Source organism: Osmerus eperlanus, chromosome 9, assembly GCF_963692335.1.
Source record: "Osmerus eperlanus chromosome 9, fOsmEpe2.1, whole genome shotgun sequence".
Lineage (NCBI taxonomy): Eukaryota > Metazoa > Chordata > Actinopteri > Osmeriformes > Osmeridae > Osmerus > Osmerus eperlanus.
In genome coordinates, this window is record NC_085026.1 from 6559584 (window position 1) to 6585578 (window position 25995).

The 25995-nt window shown below is 43.3% G+C and overlaps 1 protein-coding gene across 3 annotated transcripts in view; it reads left to right on the forward strand.

The window, feature by feature from the left end:
* The window catches only part of kiaa1109 (KIAA1109 ortholog), a 56315-nt gene that overhangs the window by 26633 nt on the left and 3687 nt on the right, over nt 1-25995 (forward strand). The window contains exons 46-87 of one of the 3 annotated variants that reach the window (XM_062470468.1): nt 299-460; nt 636-820; nt 1432-1607; nt 2146-2728; nt 2873-3071; nt 3607-3870; nt 4146-4239; nt 4645-4695; nt 5556-5762; nt 5969-6204; nt 6470-6714; nt 7842-7947; nt 8354-8451; nt 8658-8840; nt 9018-9186; nt 9400-9611; nt 10133-10216; nt 11220-11418; nt 11596-11655; nt 11836-12062; nt 12285-12473; nt 13344-13474; nt 13735-13858; nt 13960-14075; nt 14367-14457; nt 15119-15178; nt 17236-17507; nt 17685-17900; nt 18315-18492; nt 18650-18830; nt 19016-19177; nt 19290-19429; nt 19659-19857; nt 20169-20372; nt 20817-20993; nt 21149-21286; nt 23489-23725; nt 23959-24112; nt 24343-24500; nt 24812-25043; nt 25231-25448; nt 25651-25902. In XM_062470468.1, coding sequence (XP_062326452.1) covers nt 299-460; nt 636-820; nt 1432-1607; nt 2146-2728; nt 2873-3071; nt 3607-3870; nt 4146-4239; nt 4645-4695; nt 5556-5762; nt 5969-6204; nt 6470-6714; nt 7842-7947; nt 8354-8451; nt 8658-8840; nt 9018-9186; nt 9400-9611; nt 10133-10216; nt 11220-11418; nt 11596-11655; nt 11836-12062; nt 12285-12473; nt 13344-13474; nt 13735-13858; nt 13960-14075; nt 14367-14457; nt 15119-15178; nt 17236-17507; nt 17685-17900; nt 18315-18492; nt 18650-18830; nt 19016-19177; nt 19290-19429; nt 19659-19857; nt 20169-20372; nt 20817-20993; nt 21149-21286; nt 23489-23725; nt 23959-24112; nt 24343-24500; nt 24812-25043; nt 25231-25448; nt 25651-25902 — 7569 coding nt within the window. Of the gene's footprint in view, nt 1-298; nt 461-635; nt 821-1431; nt 1608-2145; nt 2729-2872; nt 3072-3606; nt 3871-4145; nt 4240-4644; nt 4696-5555; nt 5763-5968; nt 6205-6469; nt 6715-7841; nt 7948-8353; nt 8452-8657; nt 8841-9017; nt 9187-9399; nt 9612-10132; nt 10217-11219; nt 11419-11595; nt 11656-11835; nt 12063-12284; nt 12474-13343; nt 13475-13734; nt 13859-13959; nt 14076-14366; nt 14458-15118; nt 15179-17235; nt 17508-17684; nt 17901-18314; nt 18493-18649; nt 18831-19015; nt 19178-19289; nt 19430-19658; nt 19858-20168; nt 20373-20816; nt 20994-21148; nt 21305-23488; nt 23726-23958; nt 24113-24342; nt 24501-24811; nt 25044-25230; nt 25449-25650; nt 25903-25995 lie in introns of all 3 variants that reach the window. The other 2 variants (XM_062470469.1, XM_062470470.1) reach the window with 2 other exon arrangements.

A 25995-nucleotide genomic window follows, 5' to 3' on the forward strand; every position in this document is an offset into this window, starting at 1 on the left:
GATACTTTTACTTTTAGACTAAATCCTGGCCTTTTGGTATCCTTTGGGTTCAGGTTCATTGTAAAGCCAACAGGAGCTTGAAGATAATAGCCCTGTCTCTGCCCAAGGAAGTTTTAAATTGCTCAGATATTGGAGGAAAATCGCTAAAAGTAGTGGGTTACTTGAAAGAGGGAACGATGCGAGGGCAGTGCGCCCCAAAAGAGACCTCCAAGTGTGTCTGCTTCCCACAGATTGATCCGACGGAGTGAAACATCCACTTGGACTTTATCGACCTTTTCTCTCTTGCTCACCACTGTAGGAAACAGTCTAGGTACTGATATGCTGACAGAACACCCCCTGTTGTCTGAACCGTCCTCCGTGAGTTTCTACAACTGGATGTCCAATGCCGTAGGCAATCGGGGGGTGGGCGTTACCCAGGAGTCCCCTGTCAACAGGTCCCAGCACAACAGCTTGCACACAGGTAAAGGCAGCGCTGTGTCAACATTACATGGACGCTGCTTGATTTCAACAAGAGCACCGTTCGATACGATTCGTCACTAAATGCAAAACAGACAATTATTTCAGTGTTTGGTTCTTTCATGTACAGGACATTCCAAGTTCTTTTTAAGGACCCTTCTTCTCTCGTCACCCCTCAGGTGGCACCTGTAACCTGCCCACCATCCCCTCTGCGTCGGACTTCAACACCGTGTTGTCCAGCGACCAGAACACGCTGGACGGCACCCACTCCCAGCACTCCCAGCACAGCACCAGCCAGGACGACCTGGCCGACGTGGAGGAGGGGAATCAGTGTCCCGCAGCCGTCCAGCTGGCAGACGCACAGGTACACTGAAGGAGAGCTGCAGGGACCCGCGTGTAGCTCTCGCTTTTATTGCCTGCGCATTCGATTTGCTCTGTGGAGTGGACCGCTGACATTTAAATCGATGGTCGGATTTTTCGGGGACAGAACAGCTGCCCAGGAGTATAATGGCAACATAATAGCCACTTCTGTTTTCATTGATTACATTCTGGACTGCGGTTGGAACTATTATAAAGTTGAATGTTTGAGTGTTTGTTGGAAGAAAAAAATGTCCCCGTAGGACAAAGGAAGTTTTATTAATGGTTGTCAGTCTGAGTTTTTCCTGCTTTTTTCTTTTCCGTTTATTATGTCTAGTCTAGTATGATAGTGTATAGGTTTGAGTTGTTACTTTCAATAAGGCATTGGCTTAAGTTGTTCTTGTGTTTCCATTCATCACCAGAATTAACTATGTGAACAAACCATACTTTGGGACATTTATTCTATCCGACTGCCTGTTTATGAGGGTGTCAATTAAATATATCTTTAAAACACATGATAAATGTAAGGCTGTCTTTCCTCTTCTTGATCCTCTGTTTCTCTTCCCCTTCCTTTTTCACCCACACCTTCTCTCCATTCTTCGTCTTTGGCACTGCCAGGTGGTGTTCAAGCCTCTTCTGAGTCACACAGGGATCCAGGCCCAGGACACAACTCCCCTCAGCTACAAGATGTACTTTGGAGAGCACCTCTCCTTCTCCGGCACTCTGGAGTGTCTCCGGGCAGACATCGTTGACTCAGACACATCCAAGGAGCGAAAAAACAAGCGCTTGAAAAGGTAACGGTTATTGGGAATAGTATATGACTGAAGGAATCCATTAGTATTCCTTGAGAGACAATGGGCCCTTTGTTTTAAAACAGTTGAGTTTAAAGGCAGGGTGAGTTTTACGAAACTAGCGATTTTAGTTTGAGTTTGGAAGTTTCCAACCTCAAATATCCCACCCCTCCCTTCAAACCCCCTCCCCCTGAACACATGAACACATGAACATGTCTGTCTTCTGTCAGGAGGGAGGAAGACAGGCAAGTAGCCCGTCCCGTCATTGCATTTGGTCAGAATTCTTTTGTCTGTTATTCTATGAAGAAATCTGTCATTTTTGCTTGAAAATAGTCCGTTTGTAGATAATTAATGGAGGTACTGTCGATAGTGAAGTCATAAGCAGACAGGAATCGGAAATCATGTGGAGTGGGAGATCTGCAGTGTCATTCTGCGAAATACATTTAATGTACCAAGATATGTCGGCGAAACCCCTTTCTAGGCTCACTGCTGTATCATTCCTCCGTTTCTCTCGTTCTCCCACCCCATCATGTCTGTGCAGGAAAGGCATGGTAAACCTCCCTCCGTTGGAGTTCAAGCCCGCCCTGCTCATCGAGACGTTCAGCCTGAACGCCGTCGTCATGGAGAACTCCACCAGCGCCCCGCCGGGCTCCGCGGCCGCCGCGCCCCTCTCCTTCCACGACCTCAACCGCCGCCATTACAACACGTTCCACTGCGACTTCACCATGGCGTGCCAGGCCATCAGCCAGCGCGTGGACATGGCCCTGGTGCGCCTCATCCACCAGTTCAGCACCATGATCGACGACATCAAGGCCACGCAGACCGACATCAAGCTCAGCCGCTACACCGCCGGCTCGGCCTCGCCCACGCCCACCTTCAAGGCGCGCCCTTATCGGCACTTCAGGTCGTCGGACTTCAGCCGGAGTTCCAGGGGGAGCCTGAACGGGGCGGGGCGGAGCGGGGCTACCCAGAAGAGCAAGAGGGGGATGGGGGGCGGGGAAGGAGGCAGAGGGGCGGGCGGAGGTTTGCCATCGAACGGCCCCCCGTCGGGGGCGGACACACTAGGGAGGAGGGAGCCGAGAGGAAGGACCTCTCTGGGACGCTCGGAGCGACGCACATCCAAGGTACGTTCGAAGGAATGGCACCCGTGCACAGAAACGAAGCGAGGAGAGTTTGTCAAATGAACGATTTTTATTTATTGTGTGAAAGGTCATTGCTTTTCTGTGGTTCGGTCCTTTTTAATGTATTTGCCTCATCACTCCTCTCAGGTCTCGAGGAAGGGCTCCCGGGATGTCGCGGACCACATGGCCATCCAGATGGACGACTCGGACTCCATCACGGTGTCGGAACAGAGCGAGCCGTCGGCCGAGTGCTGGCAGAATATGTACAAGCTGCTCAATTTCTACTCCCTCATCTCCGATCCCACCGGCATCTTGGAGAAGAGTTCCCCTGAGAACTGCCTCTCAGGTGCGGACGTCTCTGGTTTCCTTTCCTCCCTCCTCTTCACGTCCGTCCTATTTACAGCTCGTCTCTCTTTGCCAGCTCACTGTGTGCTGGGAGTGCTCTGTGGGTCGTCCAGCTATTTCAATGTCAAATGATGGTCGATTTGAAGAAGCAGAATATAGGTCTTCTATATTTCTTCTCTCGTCAGAGACGAATTAAGCCTATTGTGCCTGCCATGCACTGACTCACACAATTATCTTTTAATATCCACCCAATCTGGGATTTCAACTTTTACCATGAATTTCTCATTCCAGTGCTAAGACATTCATGTCTCTTACATTTAGTCATTTAGCAGACGCTCTTATCCAGAGCGACTTGCAGTAAACACAGGGACATTCCCCCCGGGGAAAGTAGGGTGAAGTGCCTTGCCCAAGGACACAACGTCATTCCGCCAGGCTGGGAATCGAACCGGCAACCTTCTGATTAATAGCCCAATTCCCTAACCGCTCAGCCATCTGACCCCCAGATGTCTCTTCCTCCCCTGTGCGTGTCCTGACAGATCGCGGTCGCAGCCCGTCAGAGCCTCTGTGTCGCGTGATCTATGAGAACGAGCAGCAGGATCCCACCACCCCCAACAAGCCCTCTGGGGCCGGGGGGCGTCGGCGCAGCCTGGTGAGCTCAGAGCCACAGCACGTGACCCTGATCGTGTTTGGGATCGGCATGGTCAACCGCACCCACCTGGAAGCCGACATCGGGGGCCTCACCATGGAGGCGGAGCTGAAGAAGATCCACGGCAGTTTCACTCTCAAGGAGAAAATGAAAGGTGAGTCAGTTCTAGGCCCCGTTTGATGACTCCAATGAAATATTTTCAACATTCAATCCCAAAAAAAATTCTCTCTTTGAGATAACGGTGATTTGAGAAAATTACGGAATTGGAAACAAGGAGCCGCGGGCGTATATGAAGCGAATATTCCTCTTATATTCTGACGATTTGTGGACATTCTAGTTTTTCAACATATTCATCACGGTTGCATTGGAATATTGCATTGTATGGTGTTTACAAATCCCCCACTGCAACACCGAGTCCTGTTCCTCCAGACATTCTGCACCAGAAGATGACAGAGACGTGTGCGTCGGCTCACATCGGAGGCGTTAACATCGTGTTGCTGGAGGGAATCACACCTGACATCCAGTAAGTACCTGAAGTCAAGTGGATGATTTGATCCTCATTGGATAGATGGTTAAAGCCCTGCCAAGCGACGACAGAATATTGATATTTATTCCTTAAATCTTTGCAGGTTAGATAATTTTTCCTCTAAAGGTTGATAGTGATAGTGAACACTGGCCTTTTCCATTTCTTTTGTATGTCAGTCTGTTCTTTTATCTGAATAATCAAGTTGTATCCTGTTACGCCAGGTATCTGATAATAATAACATGGCATCTAAAAAGCAGCTTGTATGTTTCCTTAACGCCGCAATTTCATTGAGTGCAGTTGATCAGCCAATTGTTCAAGACATTTTTCTGTGTGACTTCTCACTTCTCGTTTGCTCTCTTGTTTTACCTTTCCCTGCCTTTCCTCTTTCGCCTACTTGCAAAGACTGGAGGATTTCCCTACATCTCCTACCAGCACAGCCAAACAAGAATTTCTGTATGTTCTGCTATTACACATTTCAGGGTTTGCATCTGACCTAGTCTATTTAGCATTGTAAAGGAATTATCTTGTGTGGTCATTGTGTCGGAATGTAGACCAAAACAAGAAGAACAGCAAGAACACTGCTTCAATGTGTGCCCTGTTTGGGGCAGCTGTAATCTCTAGATTAGTCTTACAGGCATGGTAAGCATGTTTTGCAATATTAGCTTGAGTTTAAAAGGATTCAAACCAAAATAACCCACCCCCTCCCTTCAAAGCCACTCCCCCAAAACACATGAACGTTGGCAACACTGACTACTGCCGGGAGACAGACAGACAGACAAGTAGCCCATACAATCATTGCATTTGATCCGAATACCATCCAGTCATTGGTTGCTATCAGGATGTTTATTTCAAAAAGTGCTTCTCAACAACCTTGCTTACCCTGCCTTTAATTCCTATTTTGGGCTAGCTTACTGTTAAACTATCCTTTTCTCACTTTTCTGCTTTCCTCTCTGTGCATACTAATAAAATGCTGATAACAGCACTAGTTTTTCATATCCAATCAGAGAAGTCTAAGAAAGGACATTAAATTAATCTAATCAGTTTTTTTTCAAATGAACATTTTGAAATTATGGTACAGCCAGTTGAGATCATATTTTGATTAATTGAACTTAAAATGTAGTAAAACATTGTATTACATAGGCTGTGATTGTGCAACATGTTAAATTCTTGTCAAGCCACAACTCTACCAACTGTGCACAAAGGTTTGGGTAAAATCCGTTTATATGCAGATTTTCGCTGCCACTGCATGTCCATCTACGTGATCGATCCCAGGCTTCCCCTCCACAGCCCTGACAGCCCTCCCTCCGTTTCAGAACCGTGGTTAAGTGCAACATCGCTAAGTCGCAGGCCCTCTACAGTGCCCAGCGCGGCCTGAGGACCAACAACGCTGCCGTGTTCAACGTGGGAGCCGTCATGATCAACATCCCCCAGCACCCGGCCACGCTGCACAGCATGATGGTCCGCAGCTCCCACCAGCTCTCCAAACAGATCTCCGACCTCATCCGCCAGCCAGCTAACATGTGAGTCACTACAGAATCGTAGGATAGCCACCCCTGGAATTTTTGTACCCCCCACGCTCTTGTCAATCATCCAACTATTTCCGAGGGAAATGGTCGACTTGAAGTGCTACGGTCCAAAATCGTAATTCTCAACCTGTAATTCGTTCATTGTTTTAGCATGGGTGTCTTCAAGACAAATACAAATGTGTATCTTTTTTTGGTTTTAGTCCACCACCTACCAGAGAGGACACCCCCACCCCCCAGCCGTCAGACAAAAGCTCCAGCATCAACCAGACCCCAGTGGAGGCCAACGAGTTCCCCCAGCTGCCCGAGGGCCTGGAGAAGAAACCCATCGTGCTCAAGTTCAGCGCCATGATGGACGGCATCACCATCGGAGCCGCGCTGCTTCCCTCCCTCAAAGCCGAGTACAAGATGGGTCGCATGAAGAGTCACGGCATGACAGGTGGGCCTATATCGGGAAAAACCTGCTTTTGATTTAGGTTTCATTACCATGCACATTTACCAGTCTTACCAAGTTTATGTTGTTGCAATAGATGCGACCACAATTGGCAGATGTTGTATTTTTCCACTTTAGTGGCTGTATTTGGCTTGTTATTTAGGAGACGGACACAACGCACAAACAGAAATCCTCTCGCCTTTCATGTTATCCCACTGTTAATCCCACAGCCCTCTTAATTTGTTTTTTTGAAATTGTATCACCCATCCAGGAGCCCAAACCCGGTTTACCTTTGAACTGCCCAACCACAAGCTGTGCTTCCAGTCCAAGGTGTCTCCTGTGGATATGTCCACCATGCCCCCATCAGCTAGCCTCAACCTTCCCCCAGTCACCATGTCAGGAGAGTACATCATGGAGGAACATGAGAGTCACTCGGACCAGGGCTGGGCCCATGATGACTTTCCCCCCAAGCAGGGCAACTACCTCCAGGGCAACTACCTTAGCTGCGAGGCCGAGGTAACATAGTTAGGAACACCACTTTGTGCTCAAGGTTCGTCTTACTCATGCGGTGACAATGACACTAGCTTGGTTTTGGTAGAATTAGAATGAGCAAAACTCTCAGTCAACGCCTGACCGAAGGAGCATGCTCCTCAACTTAAGGAAAGTAAAATCTTCTGGAGTGTTTGCGGACAGATTTGATTGTGGCTTTACAAGCAGAGGTGATACATGAAGTCTGTCACAGCCATGTCTTGTCCGTTTTAACGACAGAAACCTGTTGCAGAATGTGCAAAAATAATTAGCAGAATTTAATATTAATCGAACATTGCGTGATAGACAGATCCAATTAGCACAGCGAGACAGTGTAGCCTACTATACTTTTTGAGAGAGGGTGTCATTTACATCATTAATTTGTTGGAACCACATTAAATTATTATATGACATAAACAAAATCAAGTAAAGTAATTATGGAAATAAGAAAATACAAAGACAAATAGGCCTAGCCTACTGTAATAAGCGATAAAACATCTAACGTGGTCACTACATTTAATTTGTCTGCCCTCTCCTGGATTTTGCAGACTTTGAGGTGTTCCCTGCCGTTTTGATTAAATCTTCCAATTTGGAGGACCTTCGAGCAAGCTCTTGCTCTGTTTGGCTTTGTTGCGGAAAACACGGGGCGCTCTTTTTGGCCATGGTGAGCAGCCATAGACTTATGTGTGCAGCCAATAGCAGTGTTGCTGATCAAGGTTTCTACTATCGATACATACCCCCTTTTAGACCAACGCATAACTCAATCCAGCTATACTAATCATAAACAACAAGGGTGTTGGAAGAACCGAATTAGCCAGATCCTGATTAGCACGATGATGTCGTCTTGGATGTGTACTTTGATCTCGGATGTAATAAGCGACGTACGGAGTACGGGCCCCTGGTCTGGCCTATTCAGGCAGAATCAAACATTCTTCAGATGAGTCTTGTAAGGGTGCAATTCCCCATACCTGTTTCAGTAAGTGAACTGACTGAAAACTATCAAAGTGTTTATATCTAGTTTTGTCATGTTTGAATCATGTATGATGTAAAAAAAAAAAAAAAAAAAAGATTAACTAACTCTTTACAAATGCTTGTTGGTTGTCTTACCTCTACAGGTTGGCTCATTTGAGCACAACCTGACCACGGATCTCCTAAACCACTTGGTGTTTCTACAGAAGGTCTTCATGAAAGAGGTCAATGAGGTCATCCAGAAAGTCTCAGGTCTGTAGCATTCACTAGCACCTGCATTCAGATGCTGCAAAGATGTCTGCCTCCTTATGGTTGAGGATGTAGAGTCTGAGAATCCATGGGACAGTGAATTAGGTACCCTAATGGAAGATTATTAAAAAAAAAAAGAGTTGAGCTGGTATCATAAATAAGCAGCATAATTCAGCCCTACATCATCAGGGCGGAATAATTGAATATTTTGGGAAAAGGAGCGTTGTTCTCCAGCCAATCACGATTCAGCTCATTTAAGAAGCCTGGCATGTTGGTGTACTTTACAAAGGCTACGCAAAACACATCCAAGGTGACATTAAAAATATCCAAATGTGACATGAGGGCTACTTTCTTGTCTGTTGCTGCGGTAGAATTATGTCAAGTCATTGGGTTCTTTTTGTGTATGCAGGTGGAGAGCAGCCCATCCCTCTTTGGAATGAGCATGATATCTCAACTGATGCTGATAAGCCTAAGATTCTTCTCTATTCACTCAATCTCAAGTTTAAGGTATTGTGGCCTATTGTTACACTGTCTAGCTTTTTAAACACAGTTTTTTTTGGGGGGGTTTGTACACAAGCTTCAAACCACTTTTATGCAGATTTGTACAGTGCATTATATTCTGGTTTCCTCACCACCTGTAATGTGCAGTTTAACACAAAATGTATGCAGACGCCATTTTGTTTGAGTGTTCACAATGGATGTGCTTTGTATAGGGTGTTCAGATGACGGCTACCACGCCATCAATGAGGGCAGTTCGCTTCGAGACAGGCCTTATAGAGCTGGAACTGTCCAATAGGATCCAGTGCAAGGCCGGTGGCAGCAGCAGCTATCTTAAGCTGTTTGGCAAATGCCAAGTGGACTTGAATCTGGCTTTGGGACAGATTGTGAAACACCAGGTAGGATAAGTTATTCTACGGTTTTGCAATGGCTTACATCCAAACTGTGAACATGTTTTCTATGTGGTTTTATCCTTGAACTTGCAGTCTTAAAGTTCTTAATGGGCACACTCCCAAGTTAGCAAAGTACCTTGTAGCCAAGTATATATATATATATACTTTGTGTTTTCCTTCCAGGTATATGAGGAGGCAGGTTCCGACTTCCATCAGGTAGCTTACTTCCGCACTCGAATTGGCTTGAGGAATGCCTTTCAGGAGGAGATCAGTGGCTCCTCAGACAAGGAGGCCGTCCTCATCACACTTAACCGACCAATCGTGTTTGCTCAACCCGTGGCCTTTGACAGAGGTCAGGATTGATGATTTGAGGAAAATTTCCCGTTTCCACACATAACTTACTATCTTTAGTGATATCTATAATCTTGAATTGCCACGTAGAGGGTATATTATGCCCACGAAACAAATGTACCCTTTTAATTTAATAAGCTATTTTAACCAGGATGATCCACCAAGTAACATTTGCGTCAACACACACACTAACTGTCCCGAGTTCTCATTGCAGCCGTGTTGTTCTGGCTGAACTACAAAGCAGCCTACGACAACTGGAATGAGCAGCGTCTGGCCCTCAACAAAGACATCCACATGGCCACCAAGGAGGTGGTGGACAAGCTGCCGGGCATCCAGCAGACTTCAGCCCAAGCCTTCAGCACCCTCTTCCTGCAGCTCACTGTCAATGATCTGGGCATCTGCCTGCCTATCACCAACACTTCACAGGTACCCTACCGGCACACTGTCTTATCAGACACTCCAGCCACCATGTTGTCAGTTCATATTAATTCAATGGTAGTCATGGTGGAGACGAATGTTGTTTAAATGTATTGAAACCCTCAGAATTGAATGCAGGATTAATGCTCTGATACGCAGTATCAGAGCATTAATTTTGATTTTCTGGTGCATTAAATCAATGATTAGTATTCACATATTATTTATCAGTATTCACATCATTATCACATTTTTATTATGATCTTTGTAAAATTACAGTTGTTTTAATGAAATAGGTAACAACTTAAAGTGAAATCATTAGTTTTTATCTAAGGATTTATACTAAATAATTTTTGCATAACTTAGTAAATGCTTAATTGTACTCAACCACAGTTCAAGGGGAAACTAAAGGTAAAGAATAGTTTAAAAGCAAGCAAACCAAAGTTCATTCTTAGACCTGTCGCATACAATACAGCATCAGTAGTGAATCATAGAATTAAGTGAGGTTATAATTGTATCCCTTATCTCCATAGAAAGGACATGTACCACTTATCGAAGGCATCCGCTGTGAAGCCGGGGCCAGCAGTTCTGTAGGCCAGAAAAAATATGCAAGAAAAGTAACCTGCAATTTATTTAATCTCTTGTGAACTCTTGTTGGTGTCATGGTGTCATGGAACAATCACCTGTGATAGCCTGTCATATGAAAAGTTTAATCATATTCATAGTCTAAATAATGCTGACATAACCGGTCATAAAAATGTTACATATATATATATATATATATATATATATATATATATATATATATATATGGGAAATTTTGAAAGGACATTTTCTCATCTGTTACTATTTATAATGGTTTCAGAGCAGTTTCAGAGCAGAACAGATGAGAAAATGTAACATATATATATATATATATATATATATATATATATATATATATATATATATATATATATATATATATATATATATATATATATATATATATATATATATATATATATATATATATATATATATATATATATATATATATATATATATATATATATAGTTACATTTTCTCACCTATATGTAACCAGTCACATTGAATGAGAACATGTGTCCAAACTTTTGACTGGTATTGTATACACACACACAAGTGTTAAGTCAGTTATCATTTGTATTTTGGCAATTTTTCAAAACTCAATTGACATTGTTGTCATTGCAAGTGACATGACAGTAATGCAAAAAAATTAAATATGACAAGCTGCATGCAATTTTAATTTCCAAGAGGAAAATAATTTATGAATTGTATGAAGGGACACATTTTCTCAACTAACTAACATGGTAGCTCTTCATTTAAAGGTACAAACTGCTCTGAAACCATTATAAATAGTAACAGATTAATGCAACTATTACAGTAACAGATGAATGTAACTATTGTTAATTGAGGAAAAACAAGGTATACCTTGAGACAAAGTCCTTCACATGAAGTGCTACTAACCTGCTTTACCTATTTTCAACACTACACACTCCAACACACTTCCATACTGATATCATGTAAGTTGTTCCTCTGTTTTCCCTGTCCTCACTATACCCATTCCAACCCCCATTTCTACCTCCGTCCCCCAATAGGCCAACCACAGCATTGACTTTGACACAGGCTCCGCCCTCGTGCTGACCATCGAGAGCACGCTGATCACTGCTTGCTCCTCAGAGTCGCTCGTCAGCAAGGGCCATTTCAAGAACTTCTGCATTCGCTTTGCGGAAGGCTTCGAGACATCCTGGGACGACTGGAAACCTGAGCTCCGTGGAGACATGGTCATGAATGCATGTGAGCTGCTAACTGTCAAGTGTTGTTCGTTGTTTTGGTTCTATGTTATAACTGTTATAACTCTTCGGATTTGACTGCGTCTCACTGCTGCATGTCTGAATGCCACATACGAGCATAAACTATTATTAATGATAAAATCTCCCTCCTAAAGTTTTAACCAACATTTTATTTTTATAGGTGTTGTCCCAGATGGTACTTATGAAGTATGCTCCAGAACCACAGGCCAACCGTCTGCAGGCAAGCTTTGAAAAATGTTCCCTTCCTATTTAAGCGTATTCCCCACCCAATCAGTGTGGCAGTCAAGTAGGATAATGTATGCCTCAATACAACTTCCTGTTTCTTTGCCTCCTTATCTTTTTCCTTTTTGTTCTCTCCCCCCCCCCCCATCTTTCTGTTCCTTTCTTTGTCTCGTCACAGAAAGCAGCAGCGCTGGTACCTGGACGCTAAATGTGCTCTGGAAAATGTGTGGTATTGACGTCCACATGGACCCCAATATTGGCAAACGGCTAAATGCCCTGGGCAACACTCTGACCTCCTTGACTGGCGAGGAGGATGCGGATGACATCGCCGACCTCAACTCCATCAACATGGCCGACTTGTCGGACGAAGACGCGGCCGATAGAATGTCACCCACCATGCACATGGTCAGTCATCACCACCAGCGCCTTAAGATCAATAACGGTGTCGCCATTCAATGTGATTGTACATAGCATTAAATGGAATTGAGATTAATTGTTTGAAAACGTCATTATGCTTTGAGTGTCCTGAATTCCACTGCACATAATTGAAACCGAAAGCACGCGGGGAGCTCTTGCATACCTGAATTCAGTCTGGCTTTGGTCCCTCCGTCAATCCGTTGTTTCCAGAGTCCAGAGGGAGAATTCAACCCACGTCTTACGTTAAGGAAGCGCCTGGTAAATCACATCCTAGGTCTGAGCCCTAGACCTCAGAGTGTCTCGAGCCCAGCAGACTACCTTAATGTCACGTCAACCCTACCTCACCTCAGAAGACACAGGGGCGAGTCAGGGGCCCCCAGACCCCTCTCCTGGGGATGTGTATGTAGCCCATCATCATCCTCCTCCTCTTCCTCCTGCTGGGTACCCAATCACATTCCGACTCATTGTCCCCGATGCACAGTGGTGAATTGTGGATTTCAATGACTCTGTGATGCCCTCTCATGCCAGGTTAAAGTGAGTGCCTGGCAAGGGCTTATTTAAGAGTTTTGTGAAAAGAGCTTTCGGTAACTAATCTGGTGGCACTTGGCACTTGATTCTGCCACTGGTTGTGCTTTCCATCGTATTCCAACATACTGGAGAAAAAAATAAATAATATATATATATATATATACACACAGTGCCTATACATAGTGCCATGGGCTTTTTCATGTTTTATAGTTTTACAATATTGAATCACATAATAAGGCTTTTTTGACACTGATCATCTTTAATGTCAAATTGAAAATAAATCTTTACAAATCTCTATAAATGTACTAGACATTTTTAATCCATTAAATCCAATGTGATTCAGTGTAAAACAATACAACACGGAAAAGTTAATGGGGGGTGAATACTTTTTATAGGCATTGTAGCAATCTGAAACAATCAATACAGTTGTAGTTATCCCTAATACTCCCTTTCGTTGAGAAATGTATCTCTAATTGAGGCTGAAGTCCTTCATGTTGTTCTTCAAGAAGGTGGTGTTGGGGACTTGTGTTGTGCTTTTCCCTCCAGTGTATGATATCATGTGGGGTGTCAGATCATACAGGGTTTTGGTGAACTGTTGACAAATGTGGGTGCAGTGGATCATATTTGTTGGATCAAATTAATCATTGATCAGGCATGGTTTGAGGTGTGTGATATTTCAGATTTTTCGGTACAGTCAGTCAAGGGGTGTACTTACTGGATAAACTGGTATTTGTCCCACAGGAGCCCTTAGATCCCAGAAGGCAGATGTTGGTGGGCAACCAGGTTGTGGATGCTCGAGGTCGGAAGTTCACGAAGAGGCTGGTGGACATCCGAGAGCTGAACGAGCAAGCCAAAGTGATCGATGACCTCAAGTAGGAGCTCTCCTCAAGTGCCATTCATGATACCTCCTACTAATTCATATATTATCTTTTCATGTGCTGAAATATTGTTTGGGGTGTTTCCTGTAAATTCCCAATTTAAATTAGCATTTTTTTCAACTGAATTATGATTTATCTCTTACATAGCTACTAATTGTACATAGCATTAAATGGAATTGAGATCAATCAAACCCAGCTAGCAACATGTTGATGGCTCTGGAAGTCTCTTACCACATCCCCTTTCTGCTTCTTAGGAAACTGGGAGCTAGTGAGGGTACCATCAACCAGGAGATCCAGCGCTACCAGCAGCTGGAGTCAGTGGCTGTCAATGACATCAGAAGGGATGTGCGCAAGAAACTACGACGCTCCAGCATGAGGGTGAGACGCGGATTCTTTCTTTTTCTTTCTTTTCTTTTTTTTTCTCTTCGCCGGTAGATGTTGTCGGGCCGGGGGTTTGTAACTTTGTTTCTTGTCACCAGGCGGCGTCTTTAAAGGACAAGTGGGGCTTGGGCTACAAGCCCAGTTACAACCGCTCCAAGAGCATCTCCACAGCTGCTGCAGGCAGGCCTCCGCTGAAACGCATGGAGCGCCAAAGGTACTGGACAGAAGTGCGCTAGCTAAACCTAGCAGGCTGTTTGCTCTTACCATGCTTTTACAGTTTAGACTAGGACCATAGCATTTTAGCATCCGAAACATGTCAACTAGTTTACAGCTCACCATCTACATTGACAGGAGTCAAATACTACTGAATCACAATTGCTTTTGGACGTTTCTGCTGTACATGTACTAGTACGCAAAGAGTGAATTGAGAAACGATCAATTCAATGATTGAATTGAGAGAGAGAGCCTTAAATTGTTGGTCATCTAGAAATGTCTTCTCCCTTAGTTCCAGAATAGGAGACGTGGATGATTTTCCCGACATCAGAGTGGACGCGTCCTCCCCTGGTCCCAGAGTCACTTTCAACATCCAGGACACGGTACTCAAACATATAATTCTGCAATATAACTTCAATTCATAGGAGTGCTGAAGACATTCTTAGAATGAGAGACAGTTGTTGTGGTATCTTGGTTGATGTTCCGATAATCTGTCAAGCCTTAATCTGAGCACCGTCGAGCATTGGTTCAACATTCCATCCAAACTCATTTAGTGCTTCACCAGGCAGTATTTATCATATAGTATGATGAATATTGATTCAACATTTTGTCATTTCATCTTCCATTTATATGTGTATGTGTCACCATGTTGGTTCTTCTCACCTTATACAGTTTTGGTTCCAAACAGTGAGATAGATTGTGTCAAATGAACATGGGAAGGTGTCCGTTTATTTTGCAAGCCTATATTTATCTTTAGGTTAACATAAACCAAAGTAATTGTTCCCGTCATAAATGACTGCATGTGTTACAACATGTGATGTATTTATGTTTGTGATAACATTGCTTATACAAGATTTATGCTACATAGTAGATTATACATTTTATGTGCTGTTCATATTGGTGTTCCATAGAATTGTTGCCATAGAAACCAACTAGATGTTTTTAACCTCTAGAGCACCACAGATCCACGTCACTTTTCCCGTAGTGTTGTAATGCTTTTATTTTTGGGATGAGTTCCATTGATTTATTTTTGTTTAATTGAAGATAAATAATCCGGCCTTGGATCCCACAAACCCACCTGTCAGTCCAGGAGAGGTGTTCAAGGTATTTGTAAAGAGCAGTTACAAATGAACCTTCCGAAAATGAGTCTCCGATTCCCCCTTCGCTCTACCTTTTAATCAACAGAAACTGATTTGTCCAAAAACATGCAAATTCAAAACAGGATGTTGAAAAAGTAGTGTCAGAGTAATATTCAATATAAGTGTGGTAACATAGGAATTTGGTTCCAGCTGTTGGTGACTCTCAAGCAATACATACAATAAACAGACAATGTACATATTAATTACAGACAATACACAAATTATTGTGGTATATCACTAATACTAAAATGGTTGCTTCTGGCAACATGTTATTTTGATTCATTCAACTGCACATTAGATAGCAGTGTACAGTATTATTGGCTTGGAGACTTAGATGAACTCAATTGAAACTGATAAATGATCAGAAAGATTAACATCCTTTTATGAAATTGCATGGTGCACCAAATCAACAACTTTTCAAACACAAATGTGTTTTTTTTATTTGGAGCAGCTATGCATGGCCAACACTAATGCCTATAAAACCTGAAACACTGATTGATTCTGTAAGTCAGTCACCCTTCGACTCTGAATCGCGAGGCAAATTCATTGTACAGATGTCCCCATGACAGAGTCACTGAATACAAAGTCCATAAGGACCTTCGATTCTGTGTGTCTAACGACTAGTTATGACCTGCAATTCACCCACACATTCCTCCTAATCCTAAAAGTGTCTTGTCATAACACAAAAAGAACTCAGAAGTACTGCTGCTTCAAAGCTGTGTGGACAAATTTATATTTTATTTCGTATTTTCTTTTTTCTTCCTCTCTAACATTCTATCATCGTGAAATATTTAAGCCCCTATCTTTTTTTTAAATTACATTCTTATTTAGGCATGGGGTAACTTGGCATGGTGCGCTATAAATACCAGCTTTTAGTTGCAAATCGTGTTAACAAGTATTGCCTCCCTGCCAGGTTGTGGTTGTGTGGTAACCATGTGGGGTTCTTATGATATTATACATGACTGCATTTGCCTAGAAGAGTTAAGGCATATACCGTATGTCTACAGCCATTGGTAATGGAAGTAAGGATTGTTTATGAAGTGCTCTTGAAGTTATCACTAACTTACAAATTAATGTATGATATCTGTCACGCTGTATCGCTACCATGGTGTTGCCAGGGTGATTCTGCTATTGTAGGGGCTACAGGCTAACAGTTGATCTTGTGCATCCTGAATTTTCCGTTTGGGCTTTTTAACACAACAGTTTTGGCCATGATTCCACACCGGAGTCTTTTGCCAAACAGGTGTCTTCATCTTAACATCTTCCTTTTCCTCATCACTCACTCCGTCTCTCTGTTCACAGACCAACCTGGGATCTATGACAGTGGTTCTCTACCCTGGTCCTCAAGTCCCCCCCGTCCTGCATTTTTTAGATGTTTCCCTGTTCCAACACACCTGATTCAAATGAATGGTCGTTAGCAGGCTTCTGCCTAACTAGATAACGACCCATTCATTTGAATCAGGTGTGTTGGAGCAGGGAAACATCTAAAACATGCAGGACAGGGGGTACTTGAGGACCAGGGTTGAGAACCACTGATCTATGAGATACCTGACCATTAAGCAGATATCATCCAGCATCAAACAACTTTCAGCCAATATTACAACGTTGAACCTATATCACAACTATTCAGTGTAAATAATTCAACACCAAAAAGTGTGTGTGTGTGTGTTTTGGGCCAGTTAAATGTAAAATAAAAATGTGTGGAAAGCTGGATCATCATATAAAGCCAAATATGGTCACAATTAAAAATGTATTTTACAGAATGCTAATAGATGCTGAGTTTAGAAAAAACGACAACACACTGTAACCTGCTTATCAACAACAATACCATTCCAAAGAATGAGCATGTCTTGTTGTAATAACTGAATTTAGCAGCGTTGCTCCTGATATCTGCCAGCAAGACATAGGCCCACTGTGTATGACATCACCTTCAAGGTGGTGCCTTGTGCGCAATTTGGAAACCTTCTAACCCCCCCCCCCCCCCATGTCTGAATCTCCCTGTTTGTTACACCCACTATGAAGTTTCCGGAGGAGACAGAGATGGATTTGTTGTCCATCACTACTGACGAGCCACTCCATCCTCATCATACTCACCATCATCACTTCCCATCCGTTAGTGAGGGGCAGTACCCCGTGTTCAGTGCCCCCGCCAGCCCTGCTGTCTTCTCACCCGCCATTCCCTTCCAGCACGAGGACATGAGACGCGACGAGCTCTCGTCGTCGTCATCGGACGACTCGGAAAAGGAGGAAGAGTTTGATCGAGAGAAGCCAGCCAGCTACTTCCGAAGGCCCGTGTGAGTTGTATTTGGCTTTTTCTTTCATGTAAAGTAGTCGTCGGAATCCTAGTTTGAGACTTGGACTTGTTTGTTTCAATTAATCTTTTGTATTATTACTATTTTAGCTTGGTAATGTGTGGTTGGTTATGTGTAGTTTGGTTGGTGTCCTTAAAATCCAGTTCAATTTCCTCACAGACAAGCGCCACACAGGAAAGCGACAGGCTTTGCGGCCGTCAGCCAGTTGTTCAGCGAGCGCTGGCCCGGGACCCCCACCAACCGCAGCTTAATGGGTCCGCCCACAGAGAGGAACATCGACTTTGAGTTGGACGTGCGTGTGGAGATTGATAGTGGCAAGTGTGTGCTGCACCCCACTACCCAGCAGCCCGAGCACGAAGACATCACCTTTAAAAGGTACAGCATTGAATCCCAATATGCCATACTGAAACGCTGGCAAATCATACATATGTTTTTTTTTTCTCACCAATCCACAAATGCCAAAGTTTGATCAATTCTCTGTGGGGGGCTGTGGATATTTCTGAATCAAAAAGCATGATTGTTTTTGAAAATAAAAACATTGCCAACATATAATTTAAGTATTTTTTCGAGCAAAGTTTAAGATTGGTCTAACTCTACTGGTAAATATACAAAAAAATTATTTTATGTACCGGTATTTGATTTCAAAAACATTTGGAGATTTTAAGAATTAAATTCTACAGTGTTAACAGGTTGATTTATCAAACCGATGCCATGTTCATGAAAGTCAATGAAAGGTTTTTGAAGTTGTTTTTCTGTGGTCGTTGGAACCTTGATTATACTTCTTCGTAGGAGTTGTGACCGCAGCCTTAGGAGTCTGGAACAAGAGTCTCCACCTAAAAAGAAAAAGCTGCAGCCCAACAGCTCCACCACTCACCTTTTGGCAGGCAAAAAGGTGCCCTCCTCCCTGCAAACCAAATCCAGTGACCAGGAAACCACTGTCTTTTACATTCCTGGAGTAGACGTTAAGGTCAGTCGGTTACATCCCATTGGTATTTTGTTGCTCTCCTGTAGTTCATCGTGATTTGTGTATGGGTCAAATCAATTTGACAATAATTCACCAGTCTGTATTTTTGACTAATGTCTTTTGGAGGACTGAACTGGCCGTATTTCTCTTCACTATCCAGCTACACTACAACTCTAAAACACTCAAAACGGAGTCACCCAACGCCTCGCGAGGATCTTCCCTGCCCCGCACCCTTTCCAAAGAATCCAAGCTGTATGGTATGAAAGATAGCTGCCCTCCCAATGCTGCCCAAAGCAAGACTAACTCTCTCCTACCTCCCCCACCCCCACCTCTACCATCAGGTACTGAGAGATCTCATCATACCTGCATGCCCTTTGACTTGTCGTGATTACCCACACACTTGAGTGCATACTCACACATCAGCCATGAACATGATCATTAGGAATCAATGTTTTAAACATAACAAAAAAAAAAAGAGAGAAAATGTGGGTCTGTAATGATTCTCTCTCCCATGTCTCCCCTGCAGCCAAAGGCAAGAGTAGCGGTGGGGTGAAGACAGCCAAGCTTTATGCTTGGGTGGCTCTCCAGACCCTACCAGAGGAAATGGTTATCAGCCCCTGTCTGTTGGACTTTTTGGAAAAAGCTTTGGAAACCATTCCCATCACCCCTGTGGATAGGAATTATACAGGTGTGTGTGCCTTGGGATAGGGACTTATGTGTTTTTTGTGCATTTCTTGCCAGGCTGACCAACTCTTGAATAACTTTAAAGGATATTGTACTAATACGTGAGTGTTTCTCAGCTATGAACAACCAGGAAGAGGACATGGGTCAGTTTGACCCTGTGGATCCACTAGAGGAGTCCACGACCTCCCTGGTGTCCTCCTCCACCTCTGCCTACTCCTCCTTCCCGGTGGATGTTGTGGTCTATGTCAGAGTACAGGTACTTCATTTGGTGCTTATTGTACCTCATTTTACAAGGGACTCTGTCATATTGTTGGCAATATTGACAGTGTATACAACCTGGAAATCGATTGGCGTTTCTACTATTGTAATTATATTATTGTGCAGTACTATTACCATACAATATGCAGTATTGAAACAAAATAATTTGTAGGTACTGCCATATGGTTTTACCATCAAGTATTTGCCTCTGTCTATGATCCCTACAGCCCTCTCAGATTCGCTTCAGCTGCCTGCCCATGTCCAGGGTGGAGTGTATGCTGAAACTGCCTTCTCTAGACCTGGTTTTTTCCTCCAACCGAGGAGAACTCGAGACAACCTCAAGCTCTCACCCCGCCGACGGGCCTCACCCACCCTCCTCGACACCCCCTGGCCCCCCACACATTCTCAAACCACCTCCAAACAAGGGTAATCCTCTAAATGCCACTTCTTGCAAAAAAAACTAAGTGCATAAACATTTAGTAGGTTCCCTTACATCTGCATGCTGCATAGTTTGAAAAGATGCTGGCACTTCCTTTCTAATAATTAAAATGTGTGAAATATATTGTTTTGTGGTCCACTGTAACCATACAGTATAGATTATGTATGGATGGATGGACCTTTGTTCAACCATGAGATCACAGACAGGCCTCAAAGGCCCATACTATACTCTAATATTACTAACGCATCTGTCTTGTTGTCACCTTTTCTTATTCCTGTCACATCCCTCTTCCCTCCAGGGGCTTCTCCATTGCTGGGCAGCCCCCTAGGAAGGAGCCGACACAGCAGCAGCCAATCAGACCTCACCGGCCCCCCTACCAACTCGTCAGGTCTTAGCTTCACCGCCTGCATGTCAGATTTCTCCCTCTACGTCTTCCATCCCTACGGTGCTGGGAAGCAGAAGTCTGCTGTTACGGGGCTGCCCCCAGGTCCGGGACCCCTAGGTATGTGAACATGAAGGCTAGAAATCAGTCCCCAGTCCTTGTAACATGTTGACTTGTGTATGACTGAGAAGTGTTTTACTGCAAGTAGCTACTGGCTACTTCCCCCCCCCCCTAGACTCTTGCAGCAGAGTAGTAAACTTTAAACGTGTTACTTTAACAGAGGGACCTCAGAAACATTCATAACAAGTTCATAAAACTATTCCTTATACCTTTATTTAATAATAATTATAATTCATACCTATGTATAGTAATATAAAATGTATTTATGAATGTGAAAATAGGAAATATATATCTTTGAACTGAAGTACAATCTGATATTTTGTATTAATTAACGTATTCATTATAATAGAATCTGAAATTTTCTGTCCTGGTGCTCTGCAGCAAAAACACAAGGATCTTTAATCTTACCCTACACTAACAGTGGTCTGTTTTTTTGTTTTGAAGGCACAGTTGATGAAGAGCCTTCATCTGTTACTGGGAGGAAGGACTCTCTGAGCATCAACCTGGAGTTTGTCAAAGTCAGCCTGTCCAGAATGAGACGCACTGGGGGGCCCACCTTCATTGAAAGCTTCATCCCTGGAAAAGGAGGCAAAATGGACACCACCCTTATCAACATCTCTGGTACTTCATGACGATGTCGGGTCAAGGATGTTTTGGAGTCAAATATAAGATTGATATAGCCTAAAACATTGTAAACACCTGGAAAAGTTCCAACCTTTCTTATCTCTAACTCTATTATTTCTCCCACACTCTATCTCTCTCTCTTCCCTTGTCAGCGGTGTGTGACATTGGCTCCGCCTCCTTTAAGTACGACATGAGGCGTTTGAGCGAGATTCTGGCCTTCCCCAGAGCCTGGTACCGCAGAAGCATTGCCCGGCGCCTGTTCTTGGGTGATCAAACCATCAACCTGGCAGGTGACGCATCGTCTCAAGGTCTTTACAAACTACGTGTCTTAGCTTTTATTCTGCTTTGAGATGCATTTATGAGAAACAGGATGAGGGGGTGTGGAAGCTTGAGAGAGAGGGTAATTCACTGGTGGATATGGCTACGAGAATAGAGGTTTCAAATTATATTTTTATATTATATAATTTTTATATTATATAAAATATTAACAACTAGAGAGGATACAATTTCTGGAGAAATTGTAGGGTGTGCTTGCTTGGGTCGGTTGCACAGGGGTCCGTTTTTTAATGACATTTTTACAACTGATATTTCTGTATATTTTATATAAAAATGCATACTTATTATTTATAAAGATTTATAAAGATTTTGCTGCTCATTTACAACTCAAAATACGAGTGAAGTGTAGAATGAAATATGATGTCTTCTTATTTCCCCTGCAAGAGGCAGCCTCATAGCTGAATCAATACGAATACATTTGGCAGACCGGTGTAAAAATTGACCTAATCTCTATGACTTAAACGTCCTTTTTAAGTTTTTCCCTTCTCGTGATATTTTCAGGCATTTAGCCTACTCATATTGCATTCATTCATTAATAAAGAACCCCCTTTGAAGACTATTCAACGACGTTACCGGCAGTAGAAGATGGAATCGCGATTCAAACAGTACCATCTGCTAACTGAAAATATGCCCCCAAAAACGTAAATAAGCTTGACATTTATTTAGTGGAGAATCGCTCATTCATAAAAAGCTCACTGGTAGCGATCATTGTCAGTAACAACGCAAAATGCGATATAGCCCTGTGCGTAGAAGCTGCCCCGGTAAATTGTACTACTACGGTACAGTACAGAAGACTACTGCTGTGTTCGTCTTGGTAGCGATTGCGTTGGTTGAATTTGATTTAACGTTCCGTTGTACGGTTTAGGCTGAAATTAATTATTTTCATGAACAGATTGACAACGTTTAGGCTGTGGCAATGAAGTTCAGGTTAGTAGTTAGATAGACTTTTGATTTAAGTAAGGGGAGTGCCGAACGTGTTCTGTCGCCGTTTGACTTCCTAAACAGCTGTGTAGTGTACTGTAGATGTTTTTGTAGTGTGTCTCACGTAAGCTACAGCATTGCAGTGAGCTACACTGGTTTGAAACCACAGGTAATGGTAATTTCACCAACAAATCGTTTACTAATGTCAGAATAAACCCTACAACGAAAATGTATATGTGAGGAATGTTTATTTTAACGATTGAAAACAGATAACGCTACATCATAGACCACTGTAGTATGTGTTGCCCGGGCAACACAGGCTAATGTCATGATGCTAATACTTCAGTGAAATAGTAGACTACTGTTTCCGAAAGTAGATGTACTTCCTTAATAATATCAGCTTATACTGTACATTACACATGACAATTGTGTGTCATATCACAAAGTAAAATGAGTAAATAGTTATCACCCTGGCCTCTGCTTGTGGCGTTTCTGCAGCTGCCTTGTAGTAAAGCTATAGTTAGCCTAGCTATCCCCCAAGTTAACAGATGCGAAACGAATGTTCTGCCAAAGGTAGTCACGCGTGTTTTCGTGACGTTAGTGACGTAGTGACGTTAGTAAGGTCAGTGACTGTGGCTAGCAAATTAGCCACCGTTAGCTTCACTTTTCGCCACAAAAACTTATATTCAGCCTAAACCATGCAACGGAACGTAAATTCCAATAGAAGCAACTCAATCGCTACCAAGACGAAACTTTTGACACCTACTTTGTCTATGTAGGCCAAATATTGACTGAGTTTTAGGGGGGCAAAAAGAATAATAATAATAATAATAATATATATGTGAGAGAACAAAGGTTGTGCCCTTGCCGAAGGCAAAGCACACCCAATAATAATATATATGTGAGAGAACAAAGGTTCCCAACTAGAGAGGGGTATTGTGAAGTGTGCTTCTTCAAAACAACAGCAATACAATAGACAAAGAGATGCACATTTTGATGTGACGTTCCTTGTGGGAGGAGTCTTGATGGATGTAGTAATAATAATAATAATAATAATAATAATATATATGTGAGATATCAGTATTATCTGGTATCAAGCATACTAATTATTTGTTGTTGAAAACTGCCGTTTCTCCGAGATCATAACTGGCAATTTATTTAGAGTTTATTTAAAACGGTAAACTGTACTTGAAAACTTTCCGGAATCTTTGTAGAAAACGTTTGACTTTTCCCAGCCTCAGGTCCAGCCACCCCAGAATCTATGGAGAACATGACCCAGCACCTGTCCCCCGAATCAAGCCGCAAAGCCTACTGGAGGACCTGGGATGGCAGCACAGGAGGGCAGCACATACCCCAGTCCCCGAACGTGTTTTCGGACCACACCACGGGGAGCTCTGGGGGTCTGGCACACCTCAAATCCCCGGCCCCTGCACGCACACGAAGCGTGTCCGACTCCTCGGCCCCAAGAAGAGGTGGGGGGATCATCTCTGTGGAAGCTGGATACCATACATATATACATGACATCAAACGTCTATTTCTTTGTCAAGAGTAATACTGTCTCAATCAGCTCTGTTTGTGTCAGCTGTTCTTTATCCCACCACCAGTCATATTGACTGTTCCTAAAGAACATTCAGCTGAATGTATAGTAACACCAATGGAAACTGAACTTGCAAACGTTACACACAACATTCCTTTTTTTCTGTAGACTCTGTCACTAAGACCTCCACGCCATCGTTCAATAAAAATGGCAAAACAGCCGGCCAGCAGGGGACACCGTGGGAAACGCTGGTGGTGTTCGCCATCAACCTGAAACAGCTCAACGTCCAGATGAATATGAGTAACGTCATGGGCAACAACAAGTATGATTCATCTCCCTCCTTTTAACTAAACCATTTACACTTCATTAACTTTCCCATATTTGAGGCAACGTTCTAAAGTTCTTCAAACACAAACACACCCAACACAAACCCCAAACTGTTAACATTTCACCAACAATGAATTGCAATTGATGGACTTTTTTACATTGACACCCAAAATGTTATTATTCATGAGACTGACTGTTTCCTTCCTGGCACTCCCCAACATCCAGTTGGACAACGAGTGGACTGAAGAGCCAGGGCCGCCTTTCAGTGGGCAGTAACAGAGACAGAGAGATTAGCATGTCCGTGGGCCTTGGCCGCTCCAAACTCGACTCCAAAGGCGGCGTGGTGGGCGGCAACATAGACGTGAACACTCTGGAGATGGTCTGTAAGTACTGAGCAGGGAAGCCTTCCAGGTTTTGAAGGGTTGTGAAGTTACCCATCATATTTGAATCCGGTGTTTGAATGTTAGTGCAGCTGCTTAATCCAAAAATGATTTCCATTAAGAATAGCACGTTAAGGGCAGCTACATTTTACTAAAGGAGTGGCTATTTGGTTTTGGTTTTTAAGCCTCTGTTTTTAACGATGCATCATTTTATGTTTTTGAGTTTCACTTTTGTCAGACACCAAACGTGTTGCATAGAATATGCAAATATGTAATTTCTCAGTCATTGCTGAAAAACACGGTGTTTGTCCCAGCTCACATTTCAGAGCACCCGAACCAGCAGCCCAGCCACAAGATTCAGATCACCATGGGCTCAACAGAGGCCCGTGTGGACTACATGGGCTCCAGCATCCTAATGGGTGTCTTTAGCAATGCTGACCTGAAGCTTCAAGATGAGTGGAAGGTTAATCTCTCCACAGTGGAGACCAGCCTATCAGAGAAAAGGTACAGTGGTGACACTGTGAAGGATAGCCAATCAGAAAAAAGGTACAGTTGTACTGTGGAATCTATAGAGTTGGCCTCTTTCTTTCTTTGTGCATCTTTCGCAAACATATTAACTGGTAGAAGAATTCATCCAAAGTAACATTTTTTTCAACCTTCACAAAGTAAAGTTCTGGCAAATCTGCTTTCCCGTTGTGTGGTCTTATCCTTCCCTTTTTATTCCCATCTCTAGTGAGATCTTTGTCCATGGGGACCTTCAGTGGGACATCTTCCAGGTGATCATCTCACGCTCCACCACTCCGGACCTCATCAAGATCGGAATGAAACTCCAGGAGTTCTTCACCCAGCAGTTTGACACCAGTAAGAGGGCTTTGTCCACATGGGGGCCAGTCCCTTACCTGCCACCCAAGGCCCCCATCATCAACATTGAGAAAGGAGCAGCTGAATTATGTAAGCATATACATTTGTTGGATTTTGAAACCCATCATTCTTAACTAGTATTGTCAATTTTTCATGTGGATTTAGAAGAAAAAAGAATCATTTACACCATTAGTGAGATCTTATTATTATGATTATTTTTATAAATATACATATTTATTATTTACTTCTCTTACACTCAAATCTATTTTTCATGATTTTTCCTGCATTTTAGACATGGATGCCGCCCACCACCGCCACTGGCCTGGGGTGTTGAAGGTCATCGCCGGCTGCCACATCTCCCTTTTCCAGATGCCCCTCCCAGAGGACGCTGTGCAACTTGGTGGCTCAATGAGTCTTCATGGCAACCACATGACCCTGGCCTGCTTCCATGGACCTAACTTCCGCTCCAAGTCGTGGGCACTATTCCACTTGGAGGAGCCCAATATTGCCTTCTGGACTGAGGCACAGAAGATATGGGAGGATGGTAAGGCCCTTTATCAGTTGATCTCTTGTGGGGTTTGAATTATGGCTTCAATTCAAGGCCATGTCAAGGCAATATCAATAGACTACAGATTGT